This window comes from Temnothorax curvispinosus, unplaced genomic scaffold (genome assembly GCF_003070985.1).
Source record: "Temnothorax curvispinosus isolate PA1 unplaced genomic scaffold, ASM307098v1 QBEX01000258.1, whole genome shotgun sequence".
NCBI lineage: Eukaryota > Metazoa > Arthropoda > Insecta > Hymenoptera > Formicidae > Temnothorax > Temnothorax curvispinosus.
Window position 1 is genome coordinate 698,480 of NW_020210038.1, and position 15,461 is coordinate 713,940.

The 15,461-nt window shown below is 39.3% G+C and overlaps 1 protein-coding gene across 3 annotated transcripts in view; it reads right to left on the minus strand.

Moving 5' to 3' along the window:
* Window positions 1-15,461, minus strand: part of LOC112451818 (carbonic anhydrase-related protein 10) — a 127,763-nt gene that overhangs the window by 41,493 nt on the left and 70,809 nt on the right. For all 3 annotated transcript variants that reach the window (XM_025011727.1, XM_025011720.1, XM_025011715.1), the window contains exon 3: window positions 3,185-3,321. In XM_025011727.1, coding sequence (XP_024867495.1) covers window positions 3,185-3,321 — 137 coding nt within the window. The remainder of the gene's footprint in view (window positions 1-3,184; window positions 3,322-15,461) is intronic.

Below are 15,461 nucleotides of genomic sequence, written 5' to 3' on the forward strand. Positions count from 1 at the left end.
CTGAATAACGCGCCGTACGAACGAATAAGCCAAGAACGCTGGTAAAGTCGCCAAGAAATAAGCGAAACGCGTAGAATGATGTGAGAGCGAGGCCAGGGAAATGGGGGAAGTAGAAAAGTTTTCGGGATGAAATTCGTCAGTTCGCAAATATAGCTATTATCAAACTCGTCTTCCGCGAAATTTTATATTAACCCGCGCTCTCTGTCGGTTTACACGCAACGGAATGCTTTATATTTATCATTATATTTTAGGCGACATGATCGAAGCGATATAGAAGATATCAGGCGCATTTTTATCTCACACCGAGATGCAGCAAAACGCGATAAAAGGAATCGACATTGAGAGACACCGACGTCGCAATAATATCTTCGTCGCAAGCCAGTTTTGGTCGCTTGCATCTGGTACAAAAGAGTTATTGTCACGATCGCGCCGTATTTATTGTATCCCTTCGCGGGCAATATCGTCGCGCGAGAATTTTTGGTCAGCGTCTCGCATGGGGAGACGGACGAAATACGGCGGCGGGGGTCTCGTATCCGTCTGCGAAACCCGTATCCAATGCCATATCCGAGAGAAGGCATTGTCACGGTACTCGGGCATTTTTCATGTTCGCTTTTCTGAGGAATAACGCCCGGAGACCGCGATCCATGCCAACGCGGTGCATGTCCCGTGGAAAATGGTGGGAGCATTGAACACGAGAGGAAAGAGGTGACCATATAACGCTTCGATGCCGCGATAGAAATATCTCGGTGCGGGAACGTTACGTAGCACACAGATCGACAGAATTGAACAAAGCGATATGACAAACGAAGGCGACGCAAACTGATAGAGATGGAGGTCATAATGAAAAAATTTACGACAGATTATTGCTATATTACTAATTTTGTAAAAATTATGTCTGCTATTACCGAATTTTTTCACATAAATTATGCGTTTTATGAAGCAAACCATTTGAAAAATAACATGTATCAAAAAAATGGCACGCGGCATTTTTACGTGAATAATAAAGCGTGCTGTTTTAAGCAAGTAACGAGTGTTTCATTTTTCTCTTCCGTCGAGTCTCCACAATCCATTCATGTATACTTTCTACAACTGTTTTTTATTCCCTCTGTAAAATTCGAATTATAGAGTGGTATCTCAAAAAGCAAAAAGATATGAATGAGAATATAAATGGAGATGTAAATCGAGCAACGCGCGCGTTACAAGTTCTTCCATTCTACATCGAAAGTTCATACTTCTATATCGAAAGTTCACAGAGACTTTCCGTTCATGCATTTATAAACGGCTTTCGACCCCTCAATATATTCTTCAATGCGCTCATACTACATGCATGAGTCACTTGTACATGCAGATAGGCGAAAATTCAAAATAACGAATATGGTCGTAAGAAATAGATTGCCCTTAATAAAAATAGCTTGTAATAATAAACGTTTTTCCTTAAACGCGTTATTTTTTTCGTACCGTTTCGTATTTTCCCAAATATTCGTATCCATATGTCTTTATTCCGCTAAAAAAAATTAATAAAAAAAGTTACTATCATCGATTCCAGCCGATTCGAACAGCTTCGAGTAGACGGTATGATGAATAAATGTTTTCTTAATAGAAAATTAACGTTCCCGGAGGCTCTTCGTAGTATCCTCACTGATGGAGCGGAAATCAGCGTTAAATAGGTGGCCTCGTAATTAATGGCTTTATTATCGAATCAACGAACTTGGCCAGTGAAAAATGGATAGCGAGAAAGTGGAGCAGCTCTCGCCGGTGAATTCCAAATCCATTACTATCACGTGACAGCTCTGGGAATACTTTTACGGTAACCAACCTGATTTTATCCTTGCTTTTCGAAAGGTGTTTCGAGGCAAATGAATCATTCCCGACATTCTAATTTTAATTTAGTTTCAGTGTTAATAATGACTAAAATAACTTGATGCAAATTTTTACCGAGTTTATACAATAATTCGATATTAATCACTACATGTGACCTACAGGAACTGTAAAATATAATATCATATTTCTATAATCTGTTTTACACATAAGACATTGTGAAAATATATCATATAATGTAATAATTCTCTCTTCCATTTCGCAAAAGAAGAATTTCGGTAAATATGCAATTTTAGCGTGCATATTGCAATGAAAGCTATATAATTATGTAAAATGAAAATTGCTGTTATATTTAACGTTAAACAGAATCATATATTTATTCAGTGCGCGAATCGAGTTGAATTGTAATTATGAAATTTCATTAACGTGTACGGCATTTATTTTTCTAGCGATACCATTTATATTTCATTTTATTCGAGATAATGTGCACCGGCCTTCAAATAATTAAAATAATTATCATACAGTTATAATTTTATTCTGACTTGCTTTAATTATAAAACGCGGCTCTTTATATATACCGATCTTGCGACCAAAGCAACTTGATTGCAATACGCATAATAGTGCGTAACGGGTAATTACATTTGATAGTCAACATATTTAAACGTATCCGGGGTAAACAATGCATCATGAGTCATAATGAGTGGCCGCGTTTGGAAATCATTAATATCAATGAGAGGTATTTCTCATTATCCGTCCGCCAAACGCAAAAACCCGAGCAATTTAATCATCCCGCCGAGGGACACCCAGTATGTACTCCGCACTTGACTAACGAGCGTCCATCAGACGACTCTTTCGTCTTCATTTGAAGTGGACGTGCACATGGGACGAGACCGAACTTTGGGATTTACTTCTTCGCACCCTTTTCCCCGAGATCATACTCGAACGCGCAATGATATACCTACAGGGCACCCGATGTTGTCGCGTTAAATCTTAATTTGGCGGAAATTGACAAACTACGGTAAATGATGTGGAAATATCTACTGTAAATTTGCTGAAACATCTGCAATTGAAATTGTTATGCGATCATAGGCGCATATAACGTTCTGCATATGCTACTGTGAAATTAGAGTATATTTTAGCGAGATACTAATAATTAATTTGGTACGTTATTAATTAAATATTGATACACTTAAGCATTAGTTAAACAAAATTTACTAAATTTCTAAAATGTAACACATTTTAAGTTGTAACTTTCTCTATTTCTGACTTTATTGCTTAGGACACGCTTGCGTGTCCTAAGAGCCAGCAAGAATTCTATTCGCGAATTAGTTTGCAATTTTGAAGACTAAAAGATTAAATACGTTACCCTGTGTTTGTCGACGTGTACCGGTCTCAAGTGACGATCGAAAAGCAACTTGTCCGGTTCGATGTTGATGGGACTCTGTCGTCTTCCTTTGGTGCAGAGGGACCATTGCGGATTTATCAGGCCCCAGAACGAAGGTCCTGCAAAAACCATATCAATAAAGCAAAATATTGCTATGTAAGTATTGACAAATTAGAAAAAGAACGAAAAGATTTGGAAATTCTAGCAAAGGAAAGAAGGGATCCTATTATACTTAATTCGATACTACTTAATACGATAATTCCAACAAATAAAAAGTTTTTAACAAAACAAAAGAAAGATACGTCGAGAAATATGCTGAGTTATTTTATCCTAAAATTTTGTACTTATATCGTATTTCCAAGCGTCTGAGAAAATACGAGATACGAGAGAAATTCGGTTGCGCGAACTCCCAAGAGATTCTTATTTTCTCTGTTTGAGTATGAATCGTCGTGTCACGTGTCAACCGTTCAGAAATCTGAAATTTTTATAATTTCAACTTTTCCGGCTGGTCGCGCCGACCGGTCCGCTCCTTGTCCGGCCCGCGTCAAGTTTCGCTCGGCAGAAGGGATTTTGAACTCGTTTCGCCAGCTTCGTACGCCAGGGACCGACGCAACCCCCCTTCCGATACTTTCGTCTTAGGGACCGACCGACGTTCGCGTTTTCTGGCACTCCTCTGAGAAATTTAACTTTCTTCACGTCACCCGCGAGGATCGATATCCCGAGAAAGCCCGACTTAACGAACCCACGGTCGCGAATCTCAGCTCGCGAAACGGCACGAACTGCATTATTGTGTATCTGTATTTCGGATAGCATTCAAAGTTTACAGATAAAATCCGCGATGTTATCAAGAACGATTATGCACAAAAATCTTCGTCGATTTCTATTCCCACTCATCTTTACCTATTTGTATCTATCTATATCCGTAGCATCGCAATTTATCATTTCATCTTCTACAATATTAAGAAAAATTGAAAGTCATGCTCTTAATCCAATCTTTTTCGCGATGGATAATAAATAAAACTTTCCTGAAATGTTCTTGTCTTGAACGAAATGTTCAGCTTTCTTTAATAATAATCATTTTCTTTACGACACCACAGTCAACGCGACCCTCATGGGACGATTCATTCGCATCATGTTAAGGGTAAATAGTAAATTATTAATGTGACAACTCACATAAGCGACACATCGGACATGTTAATGCGGGAATCTGACAAGTATGTCAGTAGGCGAGAAACTCACACACATACTTATTCCATGTGAGAGATATCATCATACACATCAGAGTGCCTTACAAATGCAGACTTTCCGCGTTTAATTAACCGCAATTAATTCATTCATAAAAGGAAGATACCACGCGCACATAAATTGTTTGCGTTAAAATGTAGTTAATCAAAATAATTGTGGTGTTGGAGTAAATACGGTGTCATATAATATTCCTCATATTGATAAAATTAATAATCACTGTTTCTATCAATTTTGCAGCAAGTACACAGTATAAATATGCGAAACATTCTAAAATGTTATCAAACTGATCACACAAAGAGCTCATTCGTTTACCTTATTTGTCAGTAGAAAATAAACAAACTCTCTTATCAATTTATCATTATTGTGATTGTCAAACTTATCACGTAGCGTCATAATTTTTGTCGTTTCCCGTACCATCGTGCGTAAAAACAATCGCAGATATTCGCACATTATATGAAAGTCAAAATAAAGCCGAACACTTTAGATTACCCCATGTATGCGCGCAGCGAAACAGGTGTGCGAACGCGAATACGTACCAAACTCATGTATTAAGCCGAGCAGGGTACGAGGGATGACACGTAATGACACCCCGGCACGCGAGCATAATCAAAACTTACGGCCCCGATAAACGTGCGTATCGGTTCAATGGTGAGCAATCCTCTGGACGGGTTCGCGCACGTACGCACACACACACACAACGTGTGTGACACCACGACACGTTGGCACTTTAGTGTCGTAATAACGGTGCAATTAACCCCGTTGTAATTAGCATTTTCGCGCTAGAACGTGCGCACTTTTTTTTTCATCTTTGACCGTCACGTGAGCTCTGTATGCATGACGTGCGTGTGCGATTCACTTTATCGAACGGAACTCATTAATTAAAAGGTCATAAAGCGTCATAACCAGTTTTTCTTTGTCTTGCAATACGAAATGTATAGCTGTTGCTATTATATGCGTTAAAAAATATATATATACACGCACATGTAAATTGATTTTGACGCTTGTTAGAAGAGCATCAAGCGTTTACTTCCGCTTGTGATTTCAATGTAAAATCACTAAACTCTCTCGCACCATAAATCTCAATTGGCTGCGGCGGCGTGAAAAGTGGGTTGATATGACGCAGAGAGATATTATTTTTTGATTTATTTTCTAGACAAGTTGTTACACATTCCCCGGCACGCTCTTTATAACTTTCCTCGCACGTGAAGCGAGAACACGCTTAAAGAGGGTCGCGCGCTTGATTTCTTAACGCAAGGAGACCGCTATTATTCGCAATCCCGCGACACACATTCTACCGCGTTCTCGCTTTTCCTCGCCGCGGAATTTATGTCGGGGGAAACGGCACGCCATCGCGTTAGCCACGCAAGAGTTTATTAAATGACACACGCGACGCATGTATATATAAATGCACGCTTTCGTTTTTCATTTCGGTTGAATCATCGCGCGACACCTTTGCGTTGCGGTACGCTCGATTTCCGCGATCTTCGTCTTCTTCTTCAAATTTTAATGGCCACGATTCCTTCCAGGTTCGACTCGGCCATGATACAATGCGATGATGACAAACAAATCGAAAATGGTAAATCCAAACTCGAGAGAGTATAATTGTGTGTGTACGAAATATGTACCTGTGTGTAAATGTCCGCGGTGTTAGGAACTCGGGTACGTAAATGCGTTATGCCCAAGGAATTACGCGGATCAATTTCCCCCGCGGGACCGCGATCTTCGTCATATTCCTTCGTTATCGTACACCATCATCCATCCACACGCAAACGCATACGGCACGGCCGCGAGATATACCTTATGTGCATCTGCTTATCAGCGTTACACGCGGATTCGCGATTTATCCGATTAAGATCCTCAAACACACGCCCGCCGAGACTATTGCGGGCACGCAACTGCGGAGACGCATGAAGTATTTTGTTGCAATTTAGATTCCATATCGCTCTTTAGATACTAGCGTGCTCGAGGGACATAAAACGCTCATACGCAATCTACGCTCCGTAACAAATACGTGCCGTGAAAAATAAAAATGTTCCGCAAGTCGGTCACGTTTATGATATTCATAGCCGTTTTACGCCACACGGCATCGTAACGTTTTCAGTTCATTAAGTCGTGAAACTTATTAACGAAATATCGTTCCCTTAGCGGAGAGTCGTGTATTATATCTGGCGTCGCGTCGCGATAAACATGCTAGGAGCGGAAATCAAGCGTAAGGCAAACTGTTCTGAAAGTGAATTATTCTGCAAAATACCACTGTGAGATATATTACTATATTAGTTTTATTGTGCGCACTTTGTTCGGCGCGAGATACATTACGCGTGACAGTGAATTATTAGCTCGCGGAAAGCATCGTACGTTGTATGTATGTACCGGACGTGTAATCTACTATTGGATTATAGTTACATGGGCGCCGTTTAAATCGATTCGCACCAGTGGACGATCGGACCTAAACCACATCGGACCGTATTCTATTAAATTAAGCCCATTGTTCTTCGCGGACATAGCTACGTTGTATCGGTCCGAGAACAGACCAATTTAAAGCCACGGGATCCAATTAGGATCGATCACACACATTCAGTCGTTGCGCTAACGGGTCCGGGTAAGTTTATTATTATTATATTAGATTTCACTCACATACATAATGACGAGAGAAGGATATTCGTGTCAATTGATGTTAATACAATTTAAGAATTTAGCTCTGGAGAAGCTCTTGATATAATTATTTTCTTTTTCTGTTATAACTTCGTGATGGATAAGTTCTTGGACTGTAGGGCGGAGAGACAACTGTCACTCCGGTACGTTTCGGATCGATCCCGTTGCGAGTGGTATGATACATTTGATATGTGATAATATATCGACCGTAGTACAGTCCTCTGCACAAATAAGTCAAGAGAAGCAAATATAATGTCTAAATATCTCAATCGAGATTATTTTTATCACTTTTTATGGATTACCCGAACAAATTAAAATTTTTCTTGCACAGCAAAATTTGCATATAATATGCGATAATTTCTCATCAATAATTCACACGAAGGAAAGAAATTTGATTATTGCATTGCCGGTGCGAGGGAGTTACAAGATTTTACTTCACGAGTCCAATTTAATATTCAACCGAAAACGTGCATCTTTATACGCTCAAAGATATATCGCGATAATTCAATAATCGCAAAGATGTAAGATTACGACGTAAGATTACGATGTAAGAAGACGTCGCACCCATGAGATTCGGTCGCTTTTCTGGAAGTACATCCAAATTCGCTAAACCGCAGATACCGCAGCTTCGTTCTCTCGTTGCTAATTCATCGAGTTTTACTTTCGCATAATTGCATAATTATCTCCTCGACCGTTATTAAGAAGCTGCCCGCTAATGTCGGTGCAACGGATAAGGGTGGCCGCACCCGGGGCAAGCACGGGGGAGAGAGATAATGAAATAACGGTGGGCAGATGGAATGATTACTTTCTTATCACCCGAAGGCAGGTAGGCTATTATAGCATTCATCACGTGGAACCTGAGGAAGCGAGCTCGACGACGACGGCGAGGCGGAACTCCAGGTGGCGGAGAGAAGATGAAGGGGGTACGAACAGACACAGACATCCCCTGGCCCTCGGTATATAACCGGGGCTACGAAGGAGGTCCTGGCGGGGGTGTAACAACCCCATTATTGAAACTTCAAGCGCGGAGCAATCATTCTGCAATTAGCAAAAGTGATTAAGTGTGGAAGCCAAGGTAGCCTGGTCCTCCCCTCTCTTCTTGCCTCAGCCGCATTCACCCCTTCGATCCTCGAGCTCGGGCAACCAGGAGCGTCGTCGTGCCGGATCCTCGCTTAAGCGGTATTTTCCGACCCTTCAGCACGTGCTTGCCCCCTTCCCCCCTCGCCCTTTCCACTACAGCGTCATCACGCGGGCTGTAGTCCTTAAACACCTGTTTTAATTATTCACCTATCCTAATAACTCCTAATGAGAGAAGGCGGCCGGCGGGCGGCGCGAGGAAAAAAAAAGCGAGCCGGCAATGCTTCGTCTCCATCCTCGTTAACCGACCTAATTATAGGCTAACAGGCGCCAGGAATAATTGCCGGAAATTTTTTGTCCTCGTTCCTGCTCCGCCGCTCCATCTTAGCCCGATTTTCTTTTTCTGCCGTTCAACCGAGCGGAGTCGTTTCTTCCCTCACCGTCAGATTTCCGTCGATAAGAAGCTGCACGTTGCTCGGGAACGGGATTAATCAAGGGTGGATTAGCCCCTACGGGATGGGTCTCTCTTCGATAAAAACAATTAATCGACGGCTAGAGTGTTTGAAAAATGCCGGGATCAGATCAGCTTTGGGCCGCGTTTTTAATGATTTCTGCAGGCGCGAGAAGATCGAATAATTGTGACAGAATTCGTCGTATTAACTAAAATCGAGCAGAAAGCTTAATAGATTTCAATAAACCTGTAGAACGAACGGAAACCTAGCAACGATGATCCCTTGATATGACATAAATGATTAAATTGGAAATTGATTAATTATATATCAAACTTTCGCATCCCTGTATACCGTGCTTTAACATTTTTTTAACGCTATTTTTAATATAATATTATAAATTTTATACTTTTATACACGACTATATATATATATATAGTTCACAGTAAAATAAGAGGGGCCTTGGATTTTCGTACCTCTTTTAAAAAGAAAGATTGATATGACATGACGTGTGTGTTTTATCATAAAACTATCTCTCTGGATGAAATAAATAATATACTTAGCTGATGCATGCAATTGCTGTGCAGCGCAGGATATTAACTCGCTCCGAAACAAAACGAAACGTTTCCCTTCTGTTCCGCGGTGCGAATTGTGTTATGGAAAACCGTGTAAAGCAATTTTTGAATAGCGTATACTCGGGACGCACGCTGCAAAACTCGCATGGCGAACGCAAACGAGGCGGGAAAGAGCTTCGTGTGTTTCAACGCGACATTTAAATTTCACGAAAAAATCGTGACATACAAACTCGTTCGCGCCTCGCTTAGTACAACGAGGGTGTAACAACGGGTAGGTACGCCGCGCATAAGATCTGAAAACCAAATGCTTGTAAAAACTGTGTTAATGGCGCGTCCTGGAGGAGAGAGAGAGAGAGAGAGAGAGAGAGAAAAGTTGAGGGAAAAGTAGGGAGCGGTTATTTGCATGGTATTCATTAGCATATATATTTACGCGTCAGCAAAGACCCCCGGCTGTTACTGAATATACAACGGACTATTTTGATAAATGCGTTGTGCGTTCGCACTTCCACGGAAGCATGGTTTGAATGCTGATCCTGTTCGTTTTTCTCTATGCGCGATGTATATCCTATATGAGAATACTACCTTTTCCACTTCAAAAATTTGAAAGAAAAAACTAGAACTGAAACACTAATTAAAATTAGCGTTTTATGCATAAAAAATTATATTTCTCTTCAAAATCTTTGTAAGTATTAAAGCGCTAATTTGCACAACAAAAAAACCAACCAGTTAAATATATTGTAAAAGCGTAATATAATTTTTTGTAATAAAATAACAGTATTCTCTGATAAAACTAAAGTATAATAATTTCAATAATTAATTAAACTAAAATTATATATATATATATATATATATATATATATATATATATAATTAGAAAGAATAGGAAGATATATTTTATAAATCGCTCTTTTCTCTTCAATCAGTTCGCAAAAATAGAGACAATTAACAAACCAGAACACACAAGAATTTGAGGGGGAAAAAACGTAAAAAGAAAGTAAACGTTATTTTTAAACATCTACAATATATTTGATATCGACGATATCAAATTATTGACCTAATTTAGCCCTTTACAATATGACGAAAAAATGCATCTTATCTTATTTGAGATTTATTTCTTGCATGTGATTTAACATCACGATTATCTGTCAGAATTATGGGCATAGTACAAATCTTTTTACAGCGCTCAAATCGTCATTGCCATGAAAAGTGTCGCGGTTTCCAAGGACACGGTTTGGCGATCTACTAGAAAGCCGTAGTAAACTCGGCAAAATAAACGAGCCGATTGACTTCCGAGAGAGAGGTTTACGTAAGAATTCCGTTAAGTTGCGGGCGTAACATGGGTTTTCAATCTGACTCGTCGATGCTTACACTACCGCGGCAAAGTGAAAAAGAGCTCAGCGGTGAAAACAGTAAAAATTCTTCCAGCACGCTGTAAAAAATATATCGTAGAAGACTGGCTGGCGCTGGGGCTGGTGGGTTCTCGATTCTCCTCCGGAAACTCTCGTTTCCACCGAAAGGGAGGAAGATTTATCGACTCCTGTGAGAACATGAAAAGTGTCGCGACCGACCATCGGGCGCAGCCGAGTTTTGCCACGAAGGAGGCAAAGGTCGTCGATATAAGGAATATAATGGCGCCGGAGGTCCTTCATAAGTTGTGGAAGTCCTGGAAGGACGCTTGATTTTATTTTCTTCATAGCCGCCAGCTTCTTCTTGAGATCGTTAAGTCGCTTATATCATAACGGGAACTCTCAAAAGGGTGATAAGAATTATTAGTAATAGGAGTGGAATGAATGTTCGCTCAAATGGAGATGTGGAAAGTTTTTCTCTTGGTTTTTTCTTCTCTCTTTTCTTTTCCCTAAAAGTCTCAACGACTAAATATAATTTAATCAGCCCGAGGAGATTAATATACATCGGAAAATTAAATTAATTGGAAAAAGCGCGCTGAAAAAAATTTAAATATCTCTCAAACTGTTAACGTATACAGAATAATTTAATAAAGATATGCAAGCGAAACTTTACTTTTCGTAAACTTTTATCCTATTCCTATATATTTAATTTAGTTTCAAGTTTTTTATAGATTTTAGTTTCAACAGATCAAAGTTTAAAATGTACATATACCTGTATATATGCAAGATTCAAGAAAAGAAACGTATTTTCAGATACGATTTTGTACAACAAGTAAGTTTCTTTAATAATAATGTATTTCGGCTGGATCTAGTCGCGTTTTTGATACCTCTGGGACATATCAGAAGTTTGTAAATAAAAGTCGGAAAGAATTAGCCCCCTTATTCTACACGCTGGGCGCAACCTTTGACCCACTTCCCGCGATTTTTTCTCACGAACGATAAGAGGGCATTCGCACCGGTCGGGTCGTTGCAGCCCGCCCGAACGAAGTGATCTTTGGCTTCTGATAAAAATAAATCACGATTGCTAATATCTTTCTTTAGAATGGTGAACGTAGTATCGACCGCAAAATTCTCGATTTAGAACATTCTTAAATAATCACTCAAAATCACGCGGAAGTTCTTACACAGATTAACTGCGACATTGTTCAATACTGTAATGTCAGAGGCACGGAAATAGATATTGTTTGATGTAACTTGCTTATGATTAAAGACACCTCTGAAAGCAGATCGTCATTAAAATGACACTCTTTAAAATGACATTTACATCCATCATGATTAATGAAGGAAGGACTGTAGCGATCAAATATTAAGAATTCACGACTTATTGTCCGAGGATTATGACATCATCTCGAGGGTCTTCGCTTCGGCTTCGACGTCGTTAAAGCTGTCGCATCACTTCCAAATTAATTGCCGTTGTATAATTAATCAATGTCGTCGCGACGTCACGTCCTTTACAAATCGAATCGAACTACTTCCTGAGTAACGATATCGAAGACGGAACATCTCGGAGGAAACCGTAACGAAATGGAAGACGATATTACATTTCAAATGTATCTCAATATAGGTTTTTCATTTTCTTAACAATTTTATAAATTTTCTAAATATAAAGTTCTTGAATTGTCAATAAAACGTTTGAAAAAAGATTGACTTGATCGTTCTTGCCTAACTACATTTTACTCAACTATGTCAGTTATATCTAATTAATTTTTCATGAAAACGCAAATAGAAAACGCAAATAGATACGAAATGTCATCTTGTCAATATTTTCTACATTTCAATCTTCATAAAAAAAAATTTAAAATAAATATTTTATAAAATCACTTTGCATTGTTAATTATATAAATTTTTTGTCTGAAACACATTAGAATTCTATAATCTAAACAAAATTAATATTTAAGATTAATATTTAAGTTTCTCTATAAACCTTAATCATTAGACCCTCATAAATCTTCGAAGTAATATGCAAAAGGCTATATAAAACAATCAAAAGATTATGTATTCTGTTAATCAAATTATCCATCATGATATTTACAAGGTGTTGATTGTTGGTGACGATTGTGTCTCCCCAAGATTCTGACGAGAAGTGTAATCGGAGAAGAGGTGTGAAATGGAGAAGCAGAGAGCGGCCGTTCATTAGCATGTGGATATTCCATGTCCCAAAAAATATCTGGCCACGCTATGCGCAGTAGCCCGTGGACAATAGCTCCGCAGCCGGCTTCCCAATGGGTTGATTGGGGAACAGCGAAATATATTCATGTATGCATATGAATTCAGTCCTCTCGCGGTAGGCCGAGGTGCCTAGATACGCCAATGTCTGCGAACTAAAGCCGGACCGTTGAAAAACATCTTAATTGGACTTTGCGTCCTACCGGTTTGTCATCCCCAAACCTCTCATCCTATAAGCTGTCCCTATCGCGGGTTCAACATACCAGATCTTTTCTCTGTCCCTCTCTCTCTCTCTTTCTCTCTCTATCCGACCACGGAATGTCTCAGACTCATATTTCAAATTCTTCGACTCAAAATTCAAAGTTTTGTTCTGAATAAAAATATCGAAAATAATACGAATCTGGAGATAAAAGCAGTTAATGAATTCATATAAAAAAGGATTAGAGAAAAACTTACTTCATGATAAAATGTATTTCTACTTAATTTAATTATTTATAACTTTTTTACTTTTCTATTCAATTTAATTAAATAAAAATAGCTATTGCTCTAACAAGGCTGTAGTCTGAGGCTTAATTATGAAAATACCTAAAAATATATCTTTCTAAAAGATAAGACGTATCTAATCAAATTTTCATTCAGAAGGGTCTTAATTCTAGCGAGAAATTCACGAATAAATACACGGGGAATCCGGGTTACCCCGTAGATCTACGACTCTTTTCCTTCCAATCTCTAATTTTCCCTATGCGCCCCCTAAAATCGACGTTCGTCGATAACCGAGCCAGAACCGACGATGCATCCTCGCGACCGACGATCGGAAGGAACACATATTTTTCCGAATCCGGGTGGGAGATGCCAATGGTTTTTCTCCACGCGCGTTGCGACGGGATAGCGTGCTGCAGGTAAATTTGTAGCCGAAGGGATGCGCACAAGATGCGTGAAGTCGCGGGTCGATGAAGAAACCGACGTTGAAAAGTGGCGAACTACGGGAGGGAGATATCGGGACTATAAAGCTAACGACGTCGAGACACGTCAACGGACTGTTAGAGCTTTTCACTTGCTACCTTCCGACTGTTCCTCCGGGTCTCTTTATTGCTCTTTTCAGTTTAGGACATTGCGCTTTTTACTACGTTAACAATATTAATCGTTATTATGTAACTTTCAAATGATATATATCTCTCTCTCATTATGATCTTTTCCACCTTATCAATTTCTTATCGTAATATTATTATCCATAAAATCACCAGAAATTAGAAGTCACCGTATAAAATTACTAGAAATTCGCTTTTATGTACAAATCTAAAAATCTTTTAGATTTGTACGTCTAATTAAATTTACGATGCCAAATGCCTAACAATTAGATTTCATGAAGAAAATTGTCTCTTTTTAATATTTATATTTCCTACCTTCTTATTCTCAATATTAATTTTTTTAAATTCATTTCTGGAAATGTGTATTTCAATGTATTTTAAATCTTATAATTCGTTCTGCAAAATAGAAGGTGCATGCATCGTACAGAATGGCACTTTCGTCCCGTCAGATCGATTAAAACCGAATATCGCGTGTTTAGAAGCAGTATAACTTGTACGAAATCAGCGTTAAACGATTGCTTTCGTAGTTTCGCTCGGATAATAAGCGACACACGTGCGACGTAAACAAACGTTATCCAACTGAGAATCGCGTTTCGGCGCCGAATGCGCCACGAGAGTACGGCGCGGGCGCAAGATGAGGAAAGTTAATTGTCGATGCATAACGCCGTTGTAATATTTAGCTTCACACGTACAGCGTCGTACTTTTTGCAGCCGAGAACTGTTTCGCGCTCTGAACTTTGCTTGTTAAATGGGCTCAGAAGGATTTCAGGGTGATAACGCGGATATAACGCCGTGCCGTAATAATGTAATGCTGTTTTAACGTCACGTCCGGCGCGAGCGACACGCTCGCGCGCGTGTCGCCCGCACACATTCGACACGGCGCCGCGCCGGCGCACGTACGTAACAATTACATTTAATTTCAATATAACATCGTCGTATTATCTCGTCCACACTTGTGCGCACTATATACATCCAATATTTGACGTTTTATCGTAATGGCAACCGGTTTAACGACCGGCAGTGGGAAACGGAGGGGCAACAAGTTTAGTCTGGAGGATGAAAAACGCACTGGGCGCGGGGCAAATGAATTAAATTTTACATCGTTCGCGAAATTTACGGCGCGTAAATCCCGGCGCGATTAAAGTATTCGAATATATCCGCGTGAAATATTTTGTCACGCGCGACGAGATATTAAAAAGCCACGTTATTGATTTCTAGAGCCATCGTGGGCATCGCCTACGCGTTCGATGTTCCCGTCAATTTGTAGGCGCGATTCAGCTCGTCCTTTTGAGTCATTATATTATCGCACCAAAACAGTTTACTCAAACGACGATTGTGCGTGAATCCTATAGAATCAATGATTTAAGGTCAAAATTGCGGTGAATAATTAATCGCCAAAAATGCAAACGAATAATCCAAATTCGCAATCATTATATATAATATATATTATATTATAATGATATAATAATATAATAATATGCATATATTATATGCATATATATATATATTCTAGCGTATGTATTATACATTAGAATTTCTGCTACGTAAAGGCTGAGACTAATTTCATACTTGATAAATACAAGATACCGATGGACTCTTGA